The 27,452-nt window shown below is 57.0% G+C and overlaps 1 protein-coding gene, 1 long non-coding RNA gene and 1 other non-coding gene across 7 annotated transcripts in view; 2 read left to right on the forward strand and 1 right to left on the reverse strand.

The window, feature by feature from the left end:
- Positions 1 to 27,452, forward strand: part of LOC132222617 (uncharacterized) — a 256,549-nt gene that overhangs the window by 57,625 nt on the left and 171,472 nt on the right. The gene's annotated exons all lie outside the window — the stretch shown is intronic.
- NR5A2 (nuclear receptor subfamily 5 group A member 2) overlaps positions 9,383 to 27,452 on the reverse strand; it is a 59,724-nt gene continuing 41,654 nt past the window's right edge. For all 5 annotated transcript variants that reach the window (XM_059677907.1, XM_059677904.1, XM_059677905.1 and 2 more), the window contains 2 exons: positions 25,973 to 26,120; positions 9,383 to 11,633 (listed from right to left, as the gene is read on the reverse strand). In XM_059677907.1, the coding sequence (XP_059533890.1) occupies positions 11,386 to 11,633; positions 25,973 to 26,120 (396 nt within the window). In that variant the 3' untranslated portion in view covers positions 9,383 to 11,385. The remainder of the gene's footprint in view (positions 11,634 to 25,972; positions 26,121 to 27,452) is intronic.
- Positions 15,905 to 16,040, forward strand: LOC132222715 (small nucleolar RNA SNORA2/SNORA34 family). Its single transcript, XR_009450286.1, has one exon. It is a non-coding gene; the product is annotated as a small nucleolar RNA SNORA2/SNORA34 family (small nucleolar RNA).

The following is a 27,452-nucleotide window of genomic DNA, read 5'->3' on the forward strand; positions in this document are numbered from 1 at the left end:
CAGGCACAGGGGTGGCCTTTCTGTTGTTGTTGCTGCTCATCCTCACGCGAGGATATTTTTCTGTTGATTTTCAGAGAGAGTAGAAGGGCCCGAGCCAGTGTTGCTCAGTGGTTAGAGCGCCAAGGGCACGTGCCTCAGTTGCAGGCTGGATCCCTGGCCCTGGTCTGGGCGGGGGGCGGTGCAGGAGGGAACCAACCAACATCTCTCTCTCTCTCTCTCTCTCTCTCTCTCTGTTTAGAAAATCGACGGAGAAAATATCAACTGGTGAGGATTAGAGCGAGTGGAAGGGAGGGGGGGAGACAGAAACATCGATGTGAGGGAGACACATCGATCGGGCGCCTCCCACACGGGCCCCGCCGGGGATGGAGCCTGCACCCAGGTACGTGCCCGTGGCTGGAGTCGAACCCGGGACCCTTCAGTCCTGGGCTGAGCTCTCTCTCCACGGCCAGGCCTGGCAGTGTTTCCCTTCCGGGTTCCCGTGTCCCTTGCCTGGCACCTGCCTCCGAGGTGACTGAGACCAGAAGGTCCGACTGTGACGCATGCGGCCTGGGCCCCGAGTCCCCCGGCGTCCCCGGTCCTGACAGGCAGACGCGGTCGGGAGCCGCTCCCGGAGCTGCCGCGGGTCACGGCCGGCCTGTCCCTCTGCGGGTGACGTGAGGGGCGTGCTCCGTGCGGACAGGTGCCTCCCAGCAGCTGCCTCTGACCCCGGCCCCCCCCACAGGGCCTCGCTGGCTGGGGCTGTCCCTCTCTTTGGCAGGCCTGGCCCCGGGTCTGTGGGGGGTGTGGCCAGGGACCCTGGCGTCTCCGCCGCCTGGAATCTCCCAGATCCGCTAGGGGTTGGAGGAGCCGGGCAGGCGGTGAGAGAGGGAGGGGCCGCCCGTCCCGGCCACCAAGCCGGCCACGGGGTGTGAGCCTGTCGGGAGAGACGTGTGGGCATCTTCCCGCGGCCGGCGGTGTTTCCTTCCGCCAGCGCCTGGAAGGAATGGTTTCCTCTTCACCCCTCCCCGCGAGTCCGGAGCCCCAGAGGGACCCAAATGGCAGAGTTCTGGACAGCGTCTCTCTAGACCAGTGGTTCTCAACCTCCTGGCCCTTTCAATACAGCTCCTCGTGTTGTGACCCAGCCATAACATTATTTTCGTGGCTACTTCATCACTGTCATGTTGCTACTGTGATGAATCGTCATGTAAATATCTGATCTGCAGGATGGTCTTAGGCGACCCCTGTGAAAGGGTCGTTTGACCGCCAAAGGGGTCGCGACCCACAGGTTGAGAACCGCCGCTCTCTACAGATGCTTTCCAACCTACGATGGTTCAATTTAGGATTTTTTTTTTGACTCTATGAGCATCTGTATACAAATATCTATGTATCTATGTATCTACCTATGTATCCATCTATGTACCCATCTATGTATGTATCCATCCATGTCTCTATCTATGTATCCATCTATGTACCCACCTATGTATGTATCCATCTATGTATCTACCTATGTATCCATCTATGTACCCATCTATGTATGTATCCATCCATGTCTCTATCTATGTATCCATCTATGTACCCATCTATGTATGTATCCATCTATGTATCTACCTATGTATCCATCTATGTACCCATCTATGTATGTATCATCTATGTATCTACCTATGTATCCATCTATGTACCCATCTATGTATCTACCTATGTATCCATCTATGTATATGTATCCATCTATGTATGTATCCATCTATGTATGTATCCATCTATGACTCTATCTATGTATCCATCTATGTATATGTATCCATCTATGTATATATCCCTCTATGTATCTACCTATGTATCCATCTATGTATCCATCTATGTATGTATCCATCCATGTCTCTATCTATGTCTCTATCTATGTACCCATCTATGTATGTATCCATCTATGTATCTACCTATGTATCCATCTATGTACCCATCTATGTATCTACCTATGTATCCATCTATGTATATGTATCCATCTATGTATGTATCCATCTATGACTCTATCTATGTATCCATCTATGTATATGTATCCATCTATGTATATATCCCTCTATGTATCTACCTATGTATCCATCTATGTATCCATCTATGTATGTATCCATCCATGTCTCTATCTATGTCTCTATCTATGTACCCATCTATGTATGTATCCATCTATGTATCTACCTATGTATCCATCTATGTACCCATCTATGTATGTATCATCTATGTATCTACCTATGTATCCATCTATGTACCCATCTATGTATCTACCTATGTATCCATCTATGTATATGTATCCATCTATGTATGTATCCATCTATGTATGTATCCATCTATGACTCTATCTATGTATCCATCTATGTATATGTATCCATCTATGTATATATCCCTCTATGTATCTACCTATGTATCCATCTATGTATCCATCTATGTATGTATCCATCCATGTCTCTATCTATGTCTCTATCTATGTACCCATCTATGTATGTATCCATCTATGTATCTACCTATGTATCCATCTATGTACCCATCTATGTATGTATCATCTATGTATCTACCTATGTATCCATCTATGTACCCATCTATGTATCTACCTATGTATCCATCTATGTATATGTATCCATCTATGTATGTATCCATCTATGTATGTATCCATCTATGACTCTATCTATGTATCCATCTATGTATATGTATCCATCTATGTATATATCCCTCTATGTATCTATCTATGTATCCATCTATGTATATGTATCCATCTATGTATCTATGTATCCATCTATGTATATGTATCCATCTATGTATGTATCCATCTATGTATCTATCTATGTATCCATCTATGTATGTATCCATCTATGTATCTATGTATCCATCTATGTATATGTATCCATCTATGTATGTATCCATCTATGTATCCATCTATGTATATGTATCCATCTATGTATGTATCCATCTATGTATCTATCTATGTATCCATCTATGTATATGTATCCATGTATGTATGTATCCATCTATGTATCCATCTATGTATATGTATCCATCTATGTATGTATCCATCTATGTATCCATCTATGTATGTATCCATCTATGTATCCATCTATGTATCTATCTATATATCCATCACCTCCCTTTTTATAAAATATGTTTTTATTAATTTCAGAGAGGAAGGGGGAGAGAAAGAGAAACATGAATGATGAGAATCATCGATCGGCTGCCTCCTGCACACCCCCCACTGGGGGTCGAGCCCGCAACCCGGGCCTGTGCCCTGACTGGGAGTCAAACGTGACCTCCTGGTTCATGGGTCAATGCTCAACCACTGAGCCACACCGGCCGGGCTCATCTTTTCTTTTTTTAATTTATTTTTTCACAAGTTGTACCGTATTATGCATATGGCTCCGGGCGCTGAGGAATAAGACTTCTTCATCCTTGTCATTTAGAAACATCTGGGTCTTCTTGTCTTCAACTCTGTGTTTAAAAAAAAAACCACCTGAAAGCCGTGATAACCTATCACCTATAAAATTACCAATACAGTCCCTGACCAGGTAGCTGAGTTGGTGAGAGCATCGTCCTGATCGATATACCACAGCTGTGGGTTCCATCCCTGGTCGGGGCGCATGCAAGAAGCAACCAATGAATGCATGAATGAGTGGAACAACAACGCGCTGTGTCTCCTCTTTCTCAAATCGATCAATGAAATTTTTTTTAAAGATTATCGATATGATTTTCTGATTAATGAAAAAACAAGGCTTTGAAAAAACCTATTGAACAAAACAAAAATAAATGGCAATTTCATATGTAAGCTACATGCTTTCAGGCCATCCACGTGAGGGAGCAAAAAAAAAAAGGAAGCTTCAAATATAGAAGAGAGAGGTGGGGGCGTGTGTTTTAAATGCCGTCATGAGTAGAAACGCCGGCCGGACGTGGCCTCCGACCGCCCCTTCTTCAGCCAAATGTTCAGTTCGGCTGGGGCCCCGGGGGCGGGCCCTGAGCTGCTGGTTCTGTTTTCCGAGAGCCGTTTCATTTTATCTCCCCTCCCTTTTCCATCCCAGGTTCCGTTCGGTTGGTTATTGGAACGCGGAACACTGTGTCCTGATACTTGGAAGTTCTTGACTTCTGAGTGGGCGGAGGGCCGCGGAGGATCCGGGGAAACCCTCCCGGTTTAGGGCCCTTTCTGTCCAAGTTCAGTGAGAAGAGACCGCGTCTCCGTCGGCCGGACTGTACCCTCGGTTTCTGCGAACGGCCGCTTGGGAGTTGCTGATTTGATTAAATGCTAATGGAAATGCTCTTGCTTTCCGAAGTTGACTTTTTTGTGTGAAAAATAATGGCAAATTGGGATCTTTTATTTTAGTTTTAAAAATGTATTTTTATTGATGTCAGAGAGGAAGGGAGAAGGAGAGAGAGAAACATCTATGATGAGAGAGAAGCAGGGATCAGCTGCCTCCTGCATGCGCCCACACTGGGGATGGAGCCTGCAACCCGGGCCTGTGCCCTGATGGGGAATCGAACCCTGGCCTCCAGGTTCATAGGTCGATGCTCAACCGCTGAGCCACGCCGGCCGGGCTGATGCACATTTCTTGTCCCTGAGCCTCAGTTTCCTTCTCTGTAAAATGGGTAGAGACGAGCCCGGCTGGCGTCGTGGCTCAGGAGTTGAGCTGGGAAGGAGGTGCACATTTCAGGCCCCGAATCAGCGAGAGGGGGCGCCCCGTCCGCCCTTCCCCTCACCCCGAGGCCCGGGACTAGAGGGAACTCTGCCACAGCTGAGCCGGCCTCGCCCACACCCTCCCTCACTCAGTCCCGGCTGCCGCCTCCCCCCTCCCACCCTCCCTGCAGGCACTTGGCTTCCAGTCACCCCGAACAGTTGGCCATTACGAGGGATTTATGGGCGATCGGGGCTGTCTGTGCCCCGCACGGCTCTCCCCTGGGACGTCTCTCCCTCCGTGACCTCTTCCTTAAGTGGATTTTAAGTGGAAACTCACATGTCACCCACCACGGCCCTCCCCCCCCCTTCTCTGGGTCCCCGGAGAGCCTGTATGTGCAACTGTATCAAATGGAGACGATCCATTATATTCTTCAGTATAAATGGCTTCTTCACCATGCAGACTAGAGTTAGTAAAAGCTTTTTTAAACATTTTTATTTTTTATTTTTTGCTGCAAAAAGCTTTATTGTTTCATTTGGTCAATGCCTGGGAGAGGGCTGCGGGGCGGTTCCAAGGACGGCCAGTGGCCCTGGCCGGTGTGGCTCAGTGGATAGAGCGTAGGCCTGTGGACTGAAAGGCCCCAGGTTCGATTCCGGTCAAGGGTACCTGCCTGGGTCGTGGGCTCGATCCCCAGTAGGGGGCGTGCAGGAGGCAGCCGATCCATGATTCTCTCTCATCACTGGTGTTTCTCTCTCTCTCTCCCTGTCCCTTCCTCTCTGACATCAATAAAAACGTGTTTTTTGTTGTTTTTTTTTTTTTAAAGAATGGCTAGTGATTTTGGGGAAGAGGCTCAGGTAAACTCCCAGACACCAGGGGGAGGCAGCCCCCCGCCCCCCGCAAAGGCCTCTGGGCCCCACAGGCTCCTGGTTGTGCCGAGGGGGAGTCTTTCGAAGAGACGCTGGCCCAGCCCAGCCTGGGGCCCCTGCGGAGGTGAGGCAGGTGTGGCCCATCCTCCTGATGAGTTCCACCTGCAGGAGGTCACGGGGAGGCGGGTCTGTGTGGGCGGAACCTGGGGCTGCAGCTACCAAAGGGCCTGGGTCCTCTCCAAGGCCAAGGCCAGGGCGGCTTCCCTGGCCCCGCGTTTCGACCGCTCGTCCCCGGAGGCCTCAGGGTGCTGGTTCGCGTCTCTAAGATGCCCAGGCCCTCCGGCTTCTTCTCCGCCCACTCGCGGGAGAGGTGGCCACCCACCCCCGCCCTCCACAGCCGCACGGTCAAGGCCGAAACAGAAGCCCAGTGAGAGGTAGGCGGGGGGCCGGCGGGGGACGGGGCCTCCACCTCCTGACGAACTGGGGAGCGCGTGGCCGTTCGCACTGAGTGAGGGCAGGGAGGAAGCCGGGTGCTGGCCGGTCTCGGAGGTGGAGGCCAGATGCGACGCAGGAGGGCGGCCGGAGGCGGGAGCAGGGCCGTCGCTGGGTCTGTCCCGTCCAAACGCTGTCGGAGCAGGAGACCCACCGGGACGCCCAGGGCCCTGCCGGAAACACGTTTTAAAACGGTTACAGACGGGCTAGCGACCGTCTCATGTTCTCTCAGACGGAGGGTCACAGTCGGAGTTCCGGGGCGGTTCTGAAAGGAGGGAAGCGCCGTCGCTCTGCCAACTGGAGGCGTGTCCGTCACCTGGGGGTCTTGTTAAAACGCAGGTCCTGCCTGGCCGGCGTGGCTCCGTGGATAGCGCGGCCACCCGAGGACTGAAGGGTCCCGGGTTCGATTCCGGTCAAGGGCAGGCACCTGGGTGGAGGGCTTGATTCCCCCATTAGGGGTGCATGCGGGAGGCCGCTGGTCAATGTCTCTCGCTCCCGTCAATGTTTCTCTCTCTGTCTCTTCCCATCCCTCCCACTCTCTCTCTTTAAAAAAAAAAAAAAAAAAAAAGTCGCCCAGCCGGTGTGGCTCAGTGGGTTGAGCATCAACTTGTGAACCAGGAGGTCACGGTTCGATTCCCGGTCAGGACACAGGCCCTGCTTTGGGGCTCGATCCCCAGGGGGGGGCGTGCAGGAGGCGGCCGGTCCATGATTCTCTCTCAATAGGGCCTTCAGTTTGCCTGTTGCCCCGCCATGACACTGGATTGTGTGCGAACATGTACCCACATGCGGGTCCCAGGTCCGCGCTGGCTGCCTGCGCCAGGCCCTCCGGGGTCCCTCGCGGCCGCTGGAGGCATCGCTGAGCACCGGGCTGGAGTGGGGCCGCTTCCTGCCGCTGGGAAAACAGGACGCGGGCATCCCCAGGCCGTAAATCAGCGCTGGTGGAAAGCCCCTGATTCCGCCCCCCTCCCCCCCCCGTACCCCCCGGCCCCCCCCCGGCCATCGGAGCGGTCCCCGCGCCGCGAGAGAAAGGCAGGAAGCTCCGAGGATGCGTCCTTCGGGAGCTGAAACCCCTGTGCGCACAGATAAACCCCCGCCACCTGCCCCCCCCAACACCCAGGCCTTATTTGGCCACTGTTTTGCACAGAATGAGGGAGTCCGGTGCCGCCTTCATGTTGGGCGGGGGGAGTCCCCTTCTGGTGTGACCTGGTCTTACAGATCTTTTCTGTTTTTTGTGTAACAACGCCCCCTCTTCCCACCGCCCCCCTTCCCACCGCCCCCCTTCCCACCGCCCCATTCCCACCGCCCCGTTCCCACCGCCCCCCCGTTCCCACCGCCCCCCCTTCTCCCCCTTTTTAAAAAATCCGTGGCTCAGGGGTTGAGTGTTGACCTAAGAACCAGGGTTCGATTCCCCGTCAGGGCACAGGCCCGGGTGGCGGGCTTGATCCCCAGTGGGGGGCGTGCAGGAGGCAGCCGATCCGTGATTCTCTCTCATCCTTGATGGCTCCCTCTCCCTCTCCCTCTCCCTCTCCCTTCCTCTCTGGAATCACTGAAATCAGATTAAATAAAGAAACAAACAGGCCAGGTTTCCTATTGGTTCTCAGCCTGTCTGCACACAAAACCATCCTCACAGCCCGATACCAGCCCCTGCGTGATGGACCCTCAGCTCAGCATAGATCCGGTGCCCATGGGGGAGAAGGGCCCACAGGGGAGAAGGGCCGGACATTAATTTCGAGGGGCTGGGCTGTGCAGCTCCTGCCGGACGCTGGGGAGCACCGGCCTTTGTTATTCCAGGGGGGTGTCGGGCCCACTCGGCCGCACAGCCTGTGACCCGTGTCGGGCTGGGGAGGGGGGCCCCTCTCCCCGGTTCTCACACAAACACACGTCAGTGACGGCTTCGGAGAGAACGTCAAACTCAGTTAGAGGGACGGACGGCGGCACCGTGGCTGCGAGGAGCGGATGTAACGATCAGGCCCCTGAGCTGAGCTGGGTCCCGTCTGGCGGCCTCGCGCTGACGGGCTAAGCGACCGGGGGCATGTTGTTCCGGGCGACGGCGGCAGGCAGGCCCCCCCCCCCCCCTCACAGGGACCTCGCTGGCTGCCGGCGGGCTTCCAGGAGCTCCCTCTCCACCAGGATTTTAACGATGGCCGGCCGGTGTGGCTCAGGGGTTGAGCGTCGACCTAGGAACCAGGAGGTCAGGGTTCGATTCCCGGTCGGGGCACATGCCCGGGTGGCAGGCTCGATCCTCAGTGTGGGGCGTGCAGGAGGTGGCCAATGAACGATTCTCTCTCATCGTTGATGTTTCTGTCTCTCTCTCGCTCTCCCTTCTTCTCTGACATCAATAAAAATATACTTTAAGAGAAAAAAACCCATCTATTTTTTTGCAATGTTCAAGACCCTCCAAATAACTACCCTCCCCCTGCCCCTCACCCCCAATCTCCTAATCTCCCGTTGGTCTCCTGGTTCTGGGATGGAACCCTTTCACTCACTGTGGACACCACGCCTCTGCATGAGGCTTTTAGCCGACTTGGCTTTTAATTTTTTTAAATTGATTTCAGGGAGGAAGGGAGAGGGAGAGAGAGAGAGAGAGAGAGAAACACCCATGATGAGAGAGAATCATGGATCGGCTGCCTCCTGCACGCCCCCTACTGGGGATCCAGCCTGCGACCTGGGCACGTGCCCTTGACTGGGAATCAAACCCGGGACCTTTCAGGGCACAGACTGATGCTCTATCCACTGAGCTAGCTGCCTTGGCTTTGACCCGAGAGCCATGCTGCTGTCGGCCTAGCTCACACTCTGGATGGGGGCTCGGGCCAGCTCCCCCCTGAGCCAGGAAGGGAACACAGGTGGCCGAGACCCCGCTCGGAGCCGTGGACACGCAGCTTAGCCACCGAGCACCCCTCATGTGGATGAACATGCGAAGAGACTCATGACAAGCTACACTAATAAAAGAGAAAGATGCAAATTGACCGTACCTTCGCGACACCCACCAGCCAATCAGGAGCAAGTATGCAAATGAACCCAATAAAGCTGGCGGGTTAATTGCATATGCAGGCGCCGAGCAGCCAGGGGCAGGGTGGGACGCTTGTGTTGTTGCCATGGCGACGACGCAGGCGTTCCGCACCGCCCCAGCCACTCTGGGCCTCTGGGCAGCCTGGGAAGGCGGAAAGGCGGCTCCGGCAGGAGCCAAGGTGATGCCGGCAGCCAGGGGAAGGAAGGCCCATTCCTGCACGAATCTTCGTGCGTCGGGCCTCTAGATTACCGTCTTCGCGCCCACGCACACTGCCACGCGTGTCTCTGGTCTGCGGCTCACAACGCCGGGAGAGCGGTCAGGCCGGGACCCCACCCTGTTCCGTCCGCTCGCACACGCAGGGGAGGTCCAGGCCGCGAAAGAAACCACAGAAATCCCGGTGGAGATTTACAGACATTTAATCAAGTGAATGGTTCTCAGTCCGTCACGACCCTTCTGCGTCCGGAGGCCCGTGCCTCTAACTTGACGACATGCGACAGTACAGACGTACATATCTGGTTTCTCCCCGTCTGGGCTCTAGCGTATACAGAGGGGAAACGAAGGAACAATAAATTAGCATCATCATCGTCTACAGTTGAGAAACGAGGATATACAATATAAATAAACCTATTCCAAAGCCAGACACATTTATGGGGGGAGAAATTAAGGGACTAGGAGATACTTTTTATTTTATTATCATCTTCTCTTTACAGTTTCTACAAGTGATTGTGCCGCCGATCATCTCAAAAAAATAAAATTAAGCAACGTCTCAGCGCGATCCCCGATCTCTGATTTTAGTGTCTCACGACATCTACAGTAATTGAGGGTGGTTGTTCAGAGGAATGACCGATCAGAAAACAATGACATTGAGGGAAGTACTGCTTGAGCTACACGCGGTCTTTATCACGGTTCCCGGCCCCGCCCGCCCCGCCCAGCCCCGCCCCCCCCCAACACAGGACCTAAAGAATGTAAACACTATATGTTCTTGGACTTTTCACGTAGTAATACTTTATTGTAAAGGGGATTTGCATCCGCACGGCGAACCTCTCAGAGTTGCGAGATAAGGCAAGACGATGGGGCCCATGGCAACTGCGTGCTGGTAACACTGATGGCGATGTCGGGGGCGATCGCTCGGCCCGTCCCCGCCCCCCGTCTCTCCCCCCCCCCCCCTAATATTTGTTCTGCAAACTTCGGCCCGTGACTCGGATGGTCAGCAACCCTTCTCTTCGTCTCCCTTTGGGGGAAGATCTCAATCCCTCAAACAGCTTTCCAGCCACATGTAAAAAAAAAAAAAATCACGTCTCCATTCGGGGCTCGGTCCATTTATCGGCTCGTCCAGCCTTTCCCGCGTGCGTAGCTTTCGCTGCCCCCGTCTGCCTTCAACGTCTCCCGGCCACGACGAGGAGGCGCCAGGGTGGGACGGTGGCGAGTTTAATTTTCAAATGGGCCGCAAGCGTGGAAGCTCACGCAGACGGACGTGAGCGGACGGGCCTTTGGGCCAGAATTTTTTTTTTTTTTTTTACATGAAACCCGACCGTTGCCGACGCCGCGGCGCAGTACCAGTAGCCGCCATGGGGTCCAGGCGACCTCGGCTTTGACACTTTGTAGCCACTTCCCTTCCTGGCCATTCGTGTCGGTGCGCGGGAGAGAGAGAGAGCGGATACTGCCTGCTCTTTCTTTCTTTCCTCCTGTTTTGTAACATTGTGAACACAAGACCAGACAAGCCAGAACGCGCGGGGCATGGCCGGCCGACCGTTCATGGACGGTTCTCACGCGCTGTGGGCAGGTCTCAGACACGGACGTCTGAGCGTTGCCAGGGTTCGGGGAGCGGCCAGGGGCCGTGGCTGGGTCCTTAGCAGAGATTCCTCGATGGATGGATGGATGGATGGATGGATGGATGGATGGATGGATCGCAGGACAGAAGGTGCTGGGTTCTTGCCGGGGAGAGGAGGGACCGTCCCAGGTGCAGCCGATAGGCTTTGGGGAGCTGTCTCAGGTGGGCGGGGCCGGCGGGATGCTGTAACCTCCGACCGCCGCCCAGTGCGCCCAGTGGCCAACGCCGGGCAGTCCCTCCACCGCAGAGATCGGTGTGAAATACGAGACTCGTTCCGTCCGAGGTCGCTCTGCCGTGGGCCCGCGTCCGTCGGGGAGTCCCGCCCTCGTCTCTCAGGCCGCGGAGCTCCGGGTTCACAGTTTCCAACACGAGACCCCGATGCAGCCTTCAGCTGCCGGCCGGCACCGGACGGGGGTGCCCTCTCCTGGACGCGGTCCCTTCCCCCCAGGGCTCTCCCGGGGGTGGCGTGGAGCAGCTCTCCCTCCTGGTTCCCGTCCGCTCTCCCCTCCCCACACCCGTCTCGCTCCGTCCGGAAAGCGGGGGGCCCCGGCCGCGCCCCCCCGGCCGCGCTCAGGCCCGTTTGGCGTGCAGCATCTCGATGAGCAGGTTGTTGTAGGGCACGTCGCCGTGGAGGTGCTTGTAGTACAGGTACTCCTCCGCCTGCAGGCTGAGCGCCCGGATCTCTGGCAGCCGCAGCAGCAGCTGGCCGAACTTCTCCGCCTGCTGCGGGTAGTTGCACACCGTGTAGTCCAGCAGCGCCGCGTGCACCTGCTCCTGCACCCCCTCCACCAGCTGCAAGTTCTCCAGGCTCTTCACATCTGGAGGGAGAGAGGGAGGGGGAGAGAGAGGAATATCGGTGTGAGAGAAAGACATGAATGGGCTGCCTCCTGCGCGCGTCCCGACTGGGGTGGGGGATCCAACCTGCCACCTAGGTGCGTACCCTTGACCGGGAATCGAACCCGTGACCCTGCGATGCGCGGGCCAGCACTCTAACCACTGAGCACACTGGCCAGGGCTCAGTGGGTTTTTTTTCCCCCCCTGTGTGTGTGTGTGTGTGTGTGTGTGTGTAAATTCTCACTCAAGGATTTTTTTCCCCTCCCCATTTTTATAGAGTGGAAGGAAGTGAGGGAGGGACGGAGGGTGGGGGATCCAACCTGCAACCCAGGTATGGGCCTTTGACTGGGACTCGAACCCGTGACCCTTCGGTGCGCGGGCCCACGCTCTAACCACTGAGCACACCGGCCAGGGCTCAGCGCCCAGCGGCGTTCCCCTCCTCACGGTGCGCCCCCCCCTCTCCGCGGCCCGTGTCCCCGGAGCCCTGCGCACCCAGCTTCCTGGGCGGGGGATGGGAAAGGGCCCGGCGAGACCGTCTTGTCAAAGTCCCGCCCACATCGCCGCCTGCCCGTTAGGCACCGCCGGCCCTGGAGCAAGGTCACCTCTGTCCCCATCGGACACCAGGACGAGGGGGGGTCATTATACCGCCGGCAAATGGGTCCCCAGTGGTGGGGCCGCTCCGAACCCCGCGACCCGCCCGAGCCTGAATCGCGGCCTGAATTCCCGGCCCCAGGTAAGGTCGGCGGCCGGGTCTGATGGAGATCATTCCCATCGGAAGTGACAGGGCCCTTGTCCGGGTGACATTTTCTAAATGACTCTGAAGGCCCCGCCCGCCCGCCCGCCCGCCCGCGCTAACGGACCATCTGGCAACTCCAGCGGCTGCCAGGAGCCCAGAACCCAGGGCTCCGTGGCTAAGGATCGCCATCAGGTAGAGGCCGGCCTGGCGGTGGGGCCTGAGGCCCGAGACTTGTCTTGCCGTTTCGTCCTGGGTCCCTCAGAGAGAGAGGCGGGGACGCTGGCCGCCCGCTCGGCCTCCCTCCTGGGGACCCCCCCCCCCCCCCCCCGGTTTCTTTCTTTCTTGTTTGTGATTCATGATTTTAAATCTTTATTGTGGAAAGCGTTACCTAGGCCCTCCGTTTGCCCCCATTAACCTCTCCCAGCCTGTTCCCGCCCCCCTCACCCCCCAGGCCCTCACCACCCCATTGTCTGTGTCCACGGGTGATGCCCAAATGCACACAAGTTCATCGGTTCATCTCTGCCCCCCCTCCCCCTCCCTCCCTCCCTCCCTCCCTCCCTCCCTCCCTCCCTCCCTCCCTCCCTCCCGTCTGAGGTGCCACAGCCTGTTCTGCGTCCTTGTCTCTCCTCCGTCCGCTGTTTCAAGACAGGGGTGGGGAACCTTGGTGTCTCTCTGGCCCGGGCCATTGGGATCTTGATGACATCATTCTCTGGCCACCCACAGTCACCCACTTAAACACGAGCCTGCTCTGTTGGGTCAGGCGTTTCACGAACGCGCCCCGGACGCCGTGGCAGGGCCAGGCCGGATGGTGTCATGGGCCTTATCCCATTCGGCCCGCCGGCCAGAGGTTCCCCACCCGCCAGGCACCTGCGGCCGGAGGGGCCGTGATAAATATGGACTGACGGGGAGACAGAGTCAAGAAAAAGACGGGCGGGCCCTCGCTGGTGTGGCTCAGCGGATAGAGCGTCGGCTCGCGGACGGAGGGTCCCGGGTTCGATTCCGGTCAAGGGCACAGGCCCGGGTGGCGGGCTCCCTCCGCCCCCAGTGGGGGGCGTGCTCCCCTGAAATGCGGGTGACGCTTACACGGCGACACACCTTACGCACACGCGCTCACCGGCCCGTCACGACCCACTCGGGGCTGCGGTCTGCACGCAGGCGTCCTCCTCCACGCCCTCTCCCCGCGGCCTTTCCATTTTGATGACTGGCCAAGCCTCCAAGTAGCCGCCTCTCATCTGTTCTCCCGGATGCACTCGGGGACTAATTACCGGCTCTTCCTCGAAGCCGCCTCGCGCTGAGCTCGCAGGGGGTGCGCGGGGGCCCTCCACCCTCCTCGCCAGGCCCCCCCTCAGGTCTCCCCGCATACATTACGCCCCACTCCCGGGTGCAGGGGGCGTCGGGCTGGGTCTGAGGATGCAGACAGACGCTGGTTGCTGCTGCCCGGGCACCTGCCACGCAGTACGGCTGGCGAACCCTCCCGCTCAGCAGGCCTTTCGGTGGCGGGTCCTTTGCTGAGCAAGGGGTGGGGGCGGGGGCGGGGGAAGCCCCGTGGGGTGCCCTGCTTCTGCTGAGAAGATGGTTATCTTTGTTAATTTTCTACACGTGCGGGGAGGGGGGTTGGGGGGAGGGAGGAAAGGGGCAGGGAGGGGAATAAAATCTCATCTGGCCCTTTAAAAGATCTGAACGTGCCCTGGCTGGTGTGTCTCAGTGGATAGAGTGTCGGCCTGCAGACTGAAGGGTCCCGGGTTCGATTCCGGTCAAGGGCACAGGCCCGGGTTGTGGGCTCGATCCCCAGTGGGGAGCATGCAGGAGGCAGCCGATCTGATTCTCTCTCATCATTGACGTTCCTATCTCCCTCTCCGTCTCCTTTCCTCTTTGAAATCAATAAAAATATGTTAAAAAAATAAAAGATCGGAAAGCGGGGACCCCCTCTCCCGGAGGTCTCTGGAGGGTCGGCCACCCGCGGAAGCGGCGTCAGGAAATGAACGTTCGGTAAGGAATCCATTTCCGCGATGATTTCGAAAGGGCGCCACTGAAATCGTTTGTCCAAATGACTGTGTAACAACAGTTGGAGATGGACTCACTGACGAGGGAGAGGGGGTTGCTGGGGGGTTGGAGACGGGAGGGCGGCGGGGCTGCGATTTCCTATTTCCAGCAAAACGCGCAACTCGAGGTTTGAAAGTTCAACTCATGCATTCATTCATGTGTTCACTCACTCATTCATTCACTCACTCATTCATTCACTCACCCGTTCCTGCGTTCATCCATTCACCCATTCATGTGCTCACTCATTCACTCACTCGTTCACTCACTCATGCATTCATTCAGACAGTCCTGGGCCAGGTGTTGAAGGTACAAGAGCAGAAGGAGGAGCACCGGCCGTGGGTCTCGGTCGAGTCCAGGTTGAGTTTAAGGAGCGCGCAGTGCATTGAGACCTGCAAGGAAACGGCTGGAAACCCAGGTCCAGACATCAGCAGAGGCCCAGCCGGGGCGGCCGCTCAGACCCGGTCCCGGGCCACGCCCAGACGGTGGTGGGAACTCCATGGAGTGGCGGGGACCCCAGGGAGTGGCCGGACGGTGGGGACGTGCGGGGAGAAGAGGGGGTACAGCTACCCCGCTTGGGGGCGGTCCGAGGCAGCTCCCCTGTGCAGGCGCTCGGCGGGCACGCATGTTTTACCAACTTCTACCCACCAGAGGACAGAGAAACCGCGCGGAAACGCACCAAGAATCCCAGGCTGGGGACCGGTGGAGCCTTTTGAGCCCGAAAACAGACAGTAAAGGGGCCCCGGACCGGGCGCTTCCCTGGTCCCCCCTAACCGTCCACGGCAGCGGTGGGTGGAGGAGGCGTCGCGCGGTGTCTGCTGAGGCGGGCGGCATTCGCGTGCCCGGGGGACGCCGAATCGCGGCCGCCCGGCCGGCTGGACGTGGGGGTCTCAGCCCCGATGTCACGATAAAAGCCACCCGTCCCCAGGACACACACGTCCCCCCGGCACCAGGCGGCCCGCCCTCGGAGGAAGGGGTGTCCGCCGTCCCCGTGGTCACATCCACGCGGGTCCCGGTCCGGCGTGGGCATCGATCGCCATGCGGACCCTCGCGTGGCCTGGTCTTCGCCAAGTTTGCTGCTTCTCTGGCCGGAGCGATGAGGGTCAGCCGGTGCAGGCGGCGCCCGGACCGGGCCGTGAATAAAGCCGCGTTAGCATATGAAAGAGAATTAAACAGGCAGACCCACGTGGGGATACATTAAGCCAAGTGTTCAGTCGGGCTGCCGGGCGGCCGGCGCGAGAGGCCTGCTTTGCCTCGGGATAAATCGGCTGCCCGGCCGTCGAACGGCGAAAACCGCCGCAGGTGTGATGAAATTTACAAGAGCGGCCGCCGGCCGGCCGGCTCTGGTTAAAAATATTAGCTCAAAGGCATTCTTAGCGTCTTTGGCAGGAGCCTGTGTTTGCATTTAATTACTGGGTTTCCAACTTGTATGAACCTGGATCAGATGTTCGCCCGGCCGATTAGAATATTACGGTGTGACGGGCCCCGAATGAAGGCCAGCGTCTGCCGGAGCTGCTGGATTCAAGCAGGAGCCCAAAGAACTGTCTTTCTGCGGCCTGCTGGCCACCTCAGAACTTAGGAAATGTCATGGGCAGTTCATCAGAAAGAAACATCTAAAAAAAAAGGATATTACAGTGTGTGAGTGCATGTGTGTGTGTGTGTGTGAGAGTGTATATATGTGTGTGAGAATGTGAGTCTGTATATGTGTGTGAGTGTGCGTGCGTGTGTGTGAGTGAGAATGTATGTGTGTGTGCGTGTATGCGTGTGTGAGTGCATATATGTGTGAGTGTGTGCGTGACTGTGTATGTGTGTATGTGTGAGTGTGTGTGCACATGTGTGTGTATGTGTGTGAGAATGTGAGTCTGTATATGTGTGTGACTGTGTGTGTGTGACTGTGTATGTGTGTGTGTGCACTTGTGAGTGTGTGTGTGAGTGTGCGTGTGTGTGAGAATGTATGTGAGTCTGTATATGTGTGTGTAACTGTGTGAGTTTGTGTGCATGTGTGAGTGAGTGTGTGTGTGTGTATGTGCGTGTGTGAGTGTATATATGTGTGTGAGAATGTGAGTCTGCATATGTGTGTGCGAGTGTGTGTGTATGTGTGTGTGTGTGACTGTGTGTATGTGTGTGTGACTGTGTATGTGTGAGTGTGTGCACATGTGAGTGTGTGTGAGTGTGCGTGTGTGAGTGTGAGAATGTATGAGTCTGTATATGTGTGTGTGACTGTGTGTGTGTGTGCGTGTGTGTGCATGTGTGAGTGTATGAGTGAGTGTGTGTGTGTGAGTGTGTGTGTATGTGTGTGTGTGAGTGTGAGTGTGAGAATGTATGTGAGTCTATATGTGTGTGTGACTGTGTGAGTGTGTGTGAGTGGGTATGTGTGAGTGTGAGTGTGTGTGGCGGAGCACCCAGGACTGCGTGCGTGACACCACGGGCCCGCAGCCTTCCTACTGCCTTTCTCTAAGAGAACAGAAAGGTGACGTTTGAGAGTATCCAGGCGCGCTTAGCAGACGAGGTACGAGAATCGCACGGTTGAGCTGAAGCAGGTCTCGCCGTTACCGTGTTTGCCCGGGAGAGGGGCGCCCCAGGCCCCGGCACCCGCACGATCGGCGCTGCCTCATCGTTGATCATCCGGGAGAAACCCCGTCCTCTAACCGTCCCGGGCGTCCGGGGCCACCCTGCAGGTGCAGCGCCCGGAGCAGCTGCCTGTCGGCTTCATCCCCACGGGCGGCTGCCTCCATCTCGTTTTTCGAACCCTGACCTCCTGGTTCACAGGTCGACGCCCAACCACTGAGCCACCCCGGCCGGGCTCCCAACCCCTTTTAATTGTGCCTCCCTGTGCCCGCCACATGACTTCAGGGAAAGCGTGGGGCTGAGGTCACCGAAATTGCATTTCTTTACGCCCACGTGGGTTCGGCTTTCGGTTGCCCGGCGGGCTGGGTCCCAGTTAGCGAGGCGTGTCGTCCGTCGCACGTTCTGCTCCCACCTGTGCTCAGAAGCACCATCGCAGCCGGTAAGATTCCTACAACCGGTGGCCGCTGCCACGTGCCCAGTCGGTTCCACAGAGCCCCGGGTTTCTTCCGTTTGTGGAGTTGGAATAAAACGGCCCTTCCGGAGCTACACAGCGCCCGGCCGGTGTGGCTCCGTGGTTGCGCGTCGACCCATGAACCGAAACGTCGCCTGTTCGATTCCCGGTCAGGGCACAGGCCGGGGTGGCGGGCTCGATCCCCAGTAGGGGGCGTGCGGGAGGCAGCCGATCGGTGATTCTGTCTCATCATGGATGTTTCTCTCTCACCCTCTCTCCCTTCCTCTCTCTCTAAAAATCAATAAATATATATAAAGATGATAAATCACGTATTTTTTTTTTAAGAAAAGAGTGGTATTTCCCTGTACTTCTTAGTCCATCGTTTCCCTTAGCTCAGTGGTTCTCAACCTGGGCTGCACATTAGCATCCCCTGGGAATCTTTTTAAAATCCTGATTTCTGGGGGCCTCGTCCTCCGGAAACTCTGTTTCGTTGTGATGGGGTGGGGCCACCACATGAGTCACAGAGAAACGGAATTTCCGGAGGACGAGGCCCAGGCATCAGGATTTTAAAAAGGTTCCCAGGGGATTCTAACGTGCAGCCAGGGTTGAGAACCGCTGCCTTCGCGTCTCCCGGTTCTGCTCCGTAAGATCAGAGGGTGGACGGGAGGGGGAACTCGGGGAGCTGACTGACGCTGACTCCGAGCTGTTGGGGTTGTGAAAAGGGAAAGGTCTTTGGAGTCAAGAAACTCGGGGGAGGAATCCGATCGCCGGACAGGACCGTTACAGCCAGACACGGACCGGCGGCGTTTGCATAACTGAAATTAATAATTCATCCCACAGCTCAGGGATAGGCCTTTTATGCGAAAGACAGAAAATCCATAGTCCCAATTTGTTTGGCATTTTTTTTTTTTTTTTAACCACGTGGCAGAGAAAACGAACAGGTCAGGTTTGTTGAGAAGAAACATGTTGCAAAGGCAGCGGTCCCTTCACGGAGACCTTTCAGCGGGGGTCCCGGTGGGGCCGGAACACCTCCCGTCGGGCCGGATCTGCCTCACAAAACGCGACGCTCTGTTCCAAGCCCTGAGGATGGGGGGACCCGTACCGTCCACGCCCACGTGTGAATTCCGCGCGGGGCCAGGCCTCGGCTGTGGCAGACGGCACCGTGGCAACGCCCCGTTATTCGGGGACGTAGGGGTCTGAGCGTTCGCACAGCCGGGAAGCGAGGCGGGTGATTTTAGACCTGTGGACCCAGGAGGAAGCCGGTCTCACTTCCAGTCCCCCCCCCCTTTTTTAATACATTTTTATTGATTTGGGGGGAAAGGAGAGGGAGAGAGAGAGAGAGAGACAGACAGACAGACAGACATCAATGATGAGCGAGAACCACGGATTGGCTGCCGCCTGCACGTCCCCTACCCGGGCATGTGTCCTGACCAGGAATCCAACCGTGACCTCCTGGTTCATAGGTCAGGGCTCAACCACTGAGCCACACCAGCCGGGCTGTGTTGGATTTTCTACGATCTCTCTCTCTCTCTCCCTCCCTCCCTCCCGTTTGTCTGCTCATTCTCCCGCTCTCTCAGCTCCTGCATAACACTCGCTCTTTCGCGGAACCTATTTTTAAAGCACACGGAGCCCCTCCCTCAGGTGCGGATGCCTGACTGGCGGCCTCCCTGGCAGGGAGCCAGGTGGCGCTGGTGGCAAGTTCGCTGTCGTCTGGATTTCCCCGTCACATTCACGGGATGTGCGGGGTTGGGGGGGGGGGCGGCGTGGAAAACCCCTCCCGGGTGTAATATCCTGCCCCCGGCTGGGCGGCCGGAGCTTGGGCCTGGGCGGCGGGGACACGGGGACATTTGGATCAAACGCTCTCCCGCTGCTGGGGGTGGGGGGTCCTCTCTCACGTGAAGGTTTCTTTTTAACCAGCGAGGGACTGTGGGTGGCAAGGCTGCACCCTGGCTGCCAGACGGCGGGTTTATTACAAAGGGCAGAGTGTGACCCAGCGGGAAGGGTCAGCGTCCATCACAGGGGTCCTGTTAGCCACACCCACATGCTAATTGCCTGGACATCCCGTGACCCTCAGACCCCCCACGTCCAGTGGGACAGCCCCATCTGAAGGAGGTTAAAAAGTTAAAAAAAATAAAATAAATAGAATGAAAAGCCCTGGCCAGTGTGGCTCAGTGGGTAGAGCCTCAGCCTGCGGACTAAAGGGTCCCGGGTTCAATTCCGGTCAAGGGCACAGACCTCGGTTACAGGCTCCTCCCCAGCCTGGGCCCTGATCAGGGCGCATGCAGGAGGCAACCCATCGATGTGTTTCTCTCACATCGATGCTTCTCTCTGTCTCTCCCTCTCTCTTCCATTCTCCCTAAAAATCAATGGGAAAATATCCTTGGGTGAGGATGAACAAAAAAATACATAAACAAAATAAATAAATAAAACAAAAAAATTAAAACAAATACTGTGCGTCAATAATCAGCAAAATGGCAACCAGGAAACTAGCAAAAAAAAAAAATCAGTGGAAGTTAAGATCACAATTAGCGATTGGATTACAGGAATTATTATTATGATTTTAAATATATTTTTACTGATTTCAGAGAGGAAGGGAGGGGGAGAGAGAGAAACATCATGATGAGAGAGAATCATGGACCGGCTGCCTCCTGCACACCCCCCACTGGGGATCGAGCCTGCAACCTGGGCCTGTGCCCTTGACTGGAATCAAACCCGGGACCCTTCAGTCCAAGGCTCTAACCACTGAGCAAACCGGCCAGGGACCCCCCAGCATTTTTAAATGGTGTTTGGGGAGGCGGGTCTGCTGAAGGTTCCTGTGGGTTTGCTCTTGGTTGATTGTTACTCCAAAAAAGTATCTGAGGCTCTCCGGTGAATGCCAAAGGGCTCGCCCCTGGCCAGGCCTCCATGTCTTGCCAAACGCATCATCTCTACAGATAATTCCTGTCGCCGGCGCTTGGAGTTGGATCCTAATCGTGAAATGGGACAACCCTTCGCGCAGATCATGCCTGTGGGTGGGGGGCGCTTGGCCGCGTCTCCCCGCACGTGAGCGCAGCAGGGTCTCCTGGGGAAATCGCTTCCGGCACAGATGGGGCTGGGATGGTGCAGATCTACGGAGGCCCCACCAGCCCCGCGGGCACCCAGCGCACAGGGCACCTGGCCCCCCGCATTCTCGTTTCCATGACAATTGGTGGCTAAAACGCCCCCCACTCCCCGGGCCAGGCCAGGCACTTGTTGCTTTAAAACCCGCCTCTGTCTTCTGTGCTTGGAAAGGGAATTAGACTTCGCGCCTCCGTATGTCCCGGCGCCGAACCCCAAGGTTGAGACGTTGGCACCCGGAGACCCTTCTCGGGGCTCCCGGGGCCTTGGCTCGGCTGCGTGCTGCGCCCTCGGCCATGGCGCCGTTCGCTTCCAGGCGGTGGCCTCCTGCGCGTCGCCACCCCGAGTGAACATTAACCCGGCACCACGCCCCCGCCCTGTGGCCTTGAGGGGCCCGTTGCAGAAGCGAACGCGTCCGCCTGGCCACGGCTGCTTTCCTTCTGCCAGGGGATGGCGCCCCCGTCCGAGGAGGCCCCAGGCTCTCCCTTCCCCCGTTTCCGAGAGAGCCGCGTGTTTTACCTTCCCCACGGCCGATGGGGTCGATGCCACCGTTTCTGGTCTCGTCCTGAGAAACCCGGCCCTCGTGCCCCGCATCTCCGGCGCGCATCTCAGCGGGCGCGTGTGCGTAATGCTCCTGCCTTGCGCGCGCGCGCGGGGCTTCCCACGGGCGGGCGGGCGGGCGTCTCAGGGAAGAAAGCGCGCTATTGATTTTCCTGTAGCTGCTTGTAACCATTAGAGTTGCTACATCAATGGACAAGGCAAGCACAATGTTTCACGGAGGCAGGAAATCGGAGGCTCTTGACGCCGGGCGGTAAATTACGGCGCCATCGGAGAACGGAGGTGGGGGGGTTCCCCTCAGAGCCGGTCCTGGCTTCGCCCGATGCATCCTAACAGAAGGGCGCACGGGTGGCGGGAAAACGTGTCACCCTCTGAAGGGGGTGGGGTGCCATCAGCAGTTCCCTCCCCCTCCTTTCTTTTCCTTTTCTTTTTTAAAAATATATTTTTTTATTGATTTCAGAGAGGAAGGGAGAGGGAGGGAGAGAGATAGAAACATCCATGATGAGAGAGAATCATGGATCGGCTGCCTCCTGCAGGCCCCCTCCTGGGGATGGAGCCCGCAACCCGGGCCTGTGCCCTTGACCCGGCAGGAATCGCACCCGGGACCCTTCAGTCCTGAGCCCAACCAGCTAGGGCTCCTCGTTGATGTTTCCATCTCTCTCTCCCTCTCCCTTGCTCTCTGGGATCAATAGAAATATACTTTTAAAAACACACACAAAAAGAACGTTCCCTTTGCATTATTACGGCCGGTGAACGGTGGGCCCGTTAAATAATCAAATGCGATGGGGTCAGCGGACACGGTGACCCGGCCGCTGGGTGCGTGGAGATGTTTTGCATCCCGGCGGCCTGGCTTCGGGGAGATAAGAACCTGCGTTCGCAGCTACTTCTTGGGAAGAGGAAGTGCCTTGAAGTTATAATTAGAAGCGATACTGTTACAGTATCCAGGCCCCGGCCCCGTGGATGTGGGTCGGGCTGGACGAGGGCCAGCGCGTGTGGTGAGGCCATTTGTCCCGTAGCCCCCGGGAGGGCCGGTGAGCACAACAATACCCTTTTGTAAAAAAAAAAAAAAAAGTTTCTTTTTTTTTTCTGGAAAGAAACTGCTAATCACTTGAACTCTATCCTGACTTTGAGTATCGGGGATACACCGACGATTTTAGGATGAAACTTGGTATTTCGGTGTCCGGAAAAGTACTTAAAAACGCACAGGAATTCGTCGTTTAAGCTCCATTTCCTACCGTCGTGCTCAACTCAGTCCAGTCCCTGTAGTTTGTAGCCATCTGGGGAGGGGAGAATCTGCTAATATTGTTATTATATACATGGTCCCCCCCTCCCCCTGCAAAAAAAAGCAGATACAGAGAAGAAGGGAGAGGGAGAGAGAGAGAGAAGCATCCATGATGAGAGAGAAGCATGGATCGGCTGCCTCCTGCACGCCCCCCACTGGGGATGGAGCCCGCAACCCAGGCCTGTGCCCCGACCGGGAATCGAACCCCGACCTCCTGGTTCATCGGCCGAGGCTCCACCCCTGAGCCACACCGGCCGGGTGGGTCACAGTCGTTTCAAAGACCTGTAATGTGATGCTAACGGAAAAGAAATCTGGGTCTTACCAGGAAGTCTCCCATAAATGGCAGTAAGACGAACAGAAGAACTGTGTTCTCTTAGGACCAACAAGCAGAGAGAAAGGCCGAGTTCAGAGGGGCTGTGCCCGGGACACGGCGCGGGTGGCACGCACACAGGGCGCCGTCCTTCCCCCCCAGACGAGGCCCAGTCGGCCGATCGATGGGAGGTCAGCTTGTCACTCAGGTCACCCCGACCTGCACGGAGCTCGCTGTGCCCCGGGGCAGCCGGCGAGCCCAGGTGTGTGTGAGACCGTGTGTGGCCGCGGGCGACAGGCCTCCCGCCACCACGGGGACAGTTTCAGATTCCGTTCGAGAGGACGGTCGAGCAGCAGCTGGGACTCATTTTGCAAATAACGCAGCGACGCCAGGAACCTGCATCCGGCTGCTTTCCTCGGGGGGGACCCCAAACGCTTCGGCTCGGACCCCGGCTCTGCAGCCCCCTCGCTGTTCGTCTCATCCAGACACGACAGGGGGTTGGACTTGGGGACACGGCGGGTCCCTGTCTCAGGGACAAGCCTGGGATTCGCCGTGTTTTCAGGGCTGAGGCCAGAGTGTCTGGGAAAACCCAGGGAGCTCAAGGGTTGGGGGGACTGGGGACAGGGCCCCCCACGGAGGCTCCCAGAGGTGACCCCACGCCCAGCTCCCCGACTCCTGCCCCCCCCCCAGTGCGGTATTTAGCGAAATGACAACATGAAGAGCAACACCCGAAAAACAACAACGACTACTATTTCTCGGACAGGCGTTACCCCGAAACGGCCCGGCTCTGAGCCTCCTGCCAGCGGCGAACCAATGGCCGTGCCTGCTCCCGCGGCCGTAAATCACGTATTGATTAAGTCCAGGCTCAGAACCCCGCGTGAGTGATCGCTGGGCCTTGCTAAACTGCTTCGCTCACGGAAAGCAGCAGCAGAAAAAAACCCTGCACAACACCCATTACCGCGCGTTTAATTAAGACGAGCACCAGCTTTATGTGCCATTATCCGCGGCTGCGCTCTCCGCGCTGTAAATATCGAGCGGCCGCGTGGCCCGCATGCTAATCAGCGCTCCCGCCGCAGGGCCCAGGCCTCACCTCGCCTCGGAGGGGAGGTACCTGCCGGCCGGGCGCCCTGTGAAGGCGTGCGGGGGCCCGCTGACAAGTGGCCAGCGCGGGGCTTCCCTGAATTAGAATGTCACACGTGCAGAGGCGATGACAGAGGGGGAGGGTGCGAATTGTAAGAAGAACGGGGTGGGGGGTGAGGGGTAGGGGGGACCCCTGTTGCTTATGTGACTTCATGGGAAGCTGGGAACCAACACGCCTGGGGAAAGGGGCGGGCAGACATCTGCCCCAGGAGACTTCATGGGCCAGTGGTGTTTGTGCATGTGCAAGTGCGTGTGTGCATGCGTGTGCACGTGATGTGCATGTGCATGTGATCTGGTGGTGCGTGCATGAGCGTGTGATCTGGTGTGTGCACGTGTGCGTGTGCATGTGATTGTGTGTGTGTGTGTGCGCGCGCGTGCGAGCATGTGTGAGCCCACAACCCAGGCACGTGACCTTGACCGGAATCGAACCCAGGACCCTTCGGTCTGCAGGCCGATGCTCTATCCACTGAGCCACACCGGCCAGGGCCATCTCTACTTCTTCCAACGTCAGGCCGTGAGTCAATGCGTCCTTCTCGCCACCGGAGCGAGAGAGCTCTCCCACCCAGATGCCGGAAGGCCCCTCACCCACCCGCCCCCGCATGTTGCGTTTCATCACCATGAGACGCGCGAGTCCCGGGTGACCCTGGGAGGTGCCAGCAAGCGGGCCTCCGCTCGCCGGGGTCCCCTCGCCTCCCCAAGGCTGTTCCGGGGCGAGAGACGGGGGCTGGCGTGGCTGGGATGTTCCTATGGATGGCGGTTAGTCCTGAAAGCGCCGGGGATCGGGCCCGGCTCGGCCCAGCCTGGGAGCGTGGCCTCCCTGGAGTCCCGTTGTCGCCCTGCATTTTCGGCCCCGTTCCTTCCCGCGATATTGATCCCCTTTTTCCGCCTGCACGAGGGGAAAAACAGCAACACACAGGCGTTCCCTCCCCGGAAAGCGCCGGCTCCATGTGAACAAGGACCCTGGCTCTGTTGCTTCAGACGCCCGCTGATGAGCAACAGTTGTGCGGCGACGTCGGGAGGCATTTGCAAACCCAGGGCCCCGCACGTCTGGCTCGCGCTCGGCGCTGTTATTTCATTTCTTAGGATGCGAGTGCACGGCCGGCCTGCATAGAGCAGGAGACTAAAGGCAAAACATATGTTGGTTGATCTGATTCCTGCACTTTTTTTTTTCTCTCCGTCTCATCGGAGGGACGTGGCCTCGCTCGGCCGCCGCCTGCCAATACGTAATAAGTAGACTCGGCGAGAAGTTTATTTAAGTTTGTTTTATGAGGCCAACCCAATGCAGACACCAAGGGCAGTTCAGGCAGAAAAACCCGCTGCTTTGAAGTCAATAAAAATCCATCTCCTTAATCCCCTTTTTATTGCAAACCGTGCGGACTGCTCTCGGCGGGCTCTCGGGGAACCTTGGTTTCGCTAATCTGTCTTGTTAGTTATCTTTCTTCTGCAAAGCTCCCCGGACGCAGCCTCTTCCCCCCGGACAGCCAGCATCTTCTCCCCTGGGTACCGGCACCTCCTGGGGAACCCCCAGGGAGACTTAAGACACACCTTGCCGGGCGGGTGTGGCTCAGCAGGTGAGCATCCACCCGGGGACCAGGAGGTCAGGGTTCGATTCCCGGTCAGGGCACAGGCCCGGGTTGCGGGCTCGATCCCCAGTGGGGGGCGTGCAGGAGGCAGCCGATCCATGATTCTCTCGCATCGTGGATGTTTCTCTCTCTCTCTCCCTCTCCCTTCCTCTCTGACATCAATAGAAATATATATTTTTTAAAAGAAACAGGCTCTTAATTATGATGATTCATGTTTCGCAAGAATAAACACAGCCCAGGTAGCGAGCGGAAAGAAAGGACTCGCAGAGACGATCCACGGCAGAGAGACGGCTAAACCCTGACACCCTCCCCTCCGTCCGGCCTCAATGATCTCCACTGAACGTCATGTGATGCTACCACGTCATCATGGACACGAAAGAAGAAAACTCAGAATTTCAGACTCACACCTCCTCTTCCGCACCCAGCCGGTCCCAGAACCATGCGGACACGCAGACACGTTCGCGTGGGGGGAAGGGCGTGGCCTCGGCGAACGGAAACCACGCGTGGCCGAGAGGACCCACCGAGCCGGGCACCGCGCGCAGGGGAGGCGAGTCCTTACCCAAACTGAAGAGCACCAGGAACTTCAGACACACGAACTCCCGCTGGTCGAACTGCAGGGAGCGCAGCTTGGCCACGAGGTCCTGGGCGTGGCCCATGAGGCTGCCCAGCGTGGCCCCGGCCTGCGCCGCGATGATGGAGTAATCCACCTGCAACACAGAAGCCCGGGGTGGCGGTCAGGCCCGGCCACGCGCCCGCTGCCCGAGACCGTCACGTCTGAAGGGGGGGCGGGGGGGGACCAGGCGGCCGGCCCGGGGCAGCGGCCGCAGACGCCTGCCGGGACGACGGAAGGGACCGTGATGGTTCTGATACATCGAAGTGCGTCGATGGCTTTGTAGGGACCGGGTTTGGACGGAATGCTAGATAGTTACTGTACACTTTCTAGACAAGGCGTCCCCCCAAAATGTAGACACACTTTAACAGCTGATAATGCACTTAATTTTGAAAATGAACAGTATGTCTATCAACACTGATTTTATAATCGTTCAAACTGTGTGTGTGTGTGTATATATATATATATATATATATATATATATATATACACACACACATATGTACTTTTTTCTATTGTGAAATTGCATTGTCACCTAAGATGAAGATATTTAAAAAAACACACACATGTTTTTAATTGATTTCAGAGAGAGAGAGAAACATCAATGATGAGAGAGAATCACTGGTCAGCTGCCTCCCACCCGCCCCCACACTGGGGACAGAGCCCACAAGCCGGGCATGTGCCCTTGACTAGAATCGAACTCGGGACCCTTCTGTCCCCAGGCTGACGCTCTAACCACTGAGCCAAACCAGCCAGGGCTCTGATCTTATTGATAAGAATAATAATTTCTCGATTGAGGAAACAAAACAGAAGAAGGCCGATTTCCTTTTCCATTAAAAAAAAAAATGGTGTGGCGATGCCCCAATCCTGGATTTTTCACGGGGACGGGGGAAGCTCCATGAGAATAATGAGATGTCGGTGGCTGAGGGGGACCCGTTGCACCCCGATGGGGAGGCCCGGTGGGGCCCTGGCGCCCCGTCCTGTTTGACGGGCGGCCCTGGGCACACGGGTTCCCGCAGGCGCCTTAATATTGCAGCAGCAGCAGCAGCCCTGCCTGGGAGGCCGTGTGCTCCCCCCGTCGCTGGCCGCGTGTATGAAATTTTTATATTTATCGACATTTCATTACCATAATTGACTGCGCTTGCTTCTGCAGGAGACGGACACGGGGCTGCCTCCCGGGCAGGGGAGCGGGTCCCCGGAGTGGAATTTGCAATTGAAAACAAGGCAGGATGGATTTTTTTCTTATTGTGTAAATATGATGAGTTGGATTTTCAGCTTCCGCCGGAGAACGCCGGGTGTCCGGGCACCTCCTTCGAGAGCGAGAAAAAGGGACGCGTCCGCGGGACCACGACCCCCCAAAGGTGTCAGTCTGGTGGCGGGGAGTCAACTGCGCGTGGAAAGGCCGCGGGGAGTGGGGGGCGTGTCCCGC

The sequence above is a fragment of the Myotis daubentonii genome, chromosome 20 (assembly GCF_963259705.1).
Source record: "Myotis daubentonii chromosome 20, mMyoDau2.1, whole genome shotgun sequence".
In the NCBI taxonomy this organism is placed as follows: domain Eukaryota; kingdom Metazoa; phylum Chordata; class Mammalia; order Chiroptera; family Vespertilionidae; genus Myotis; species Myotis daubentonii.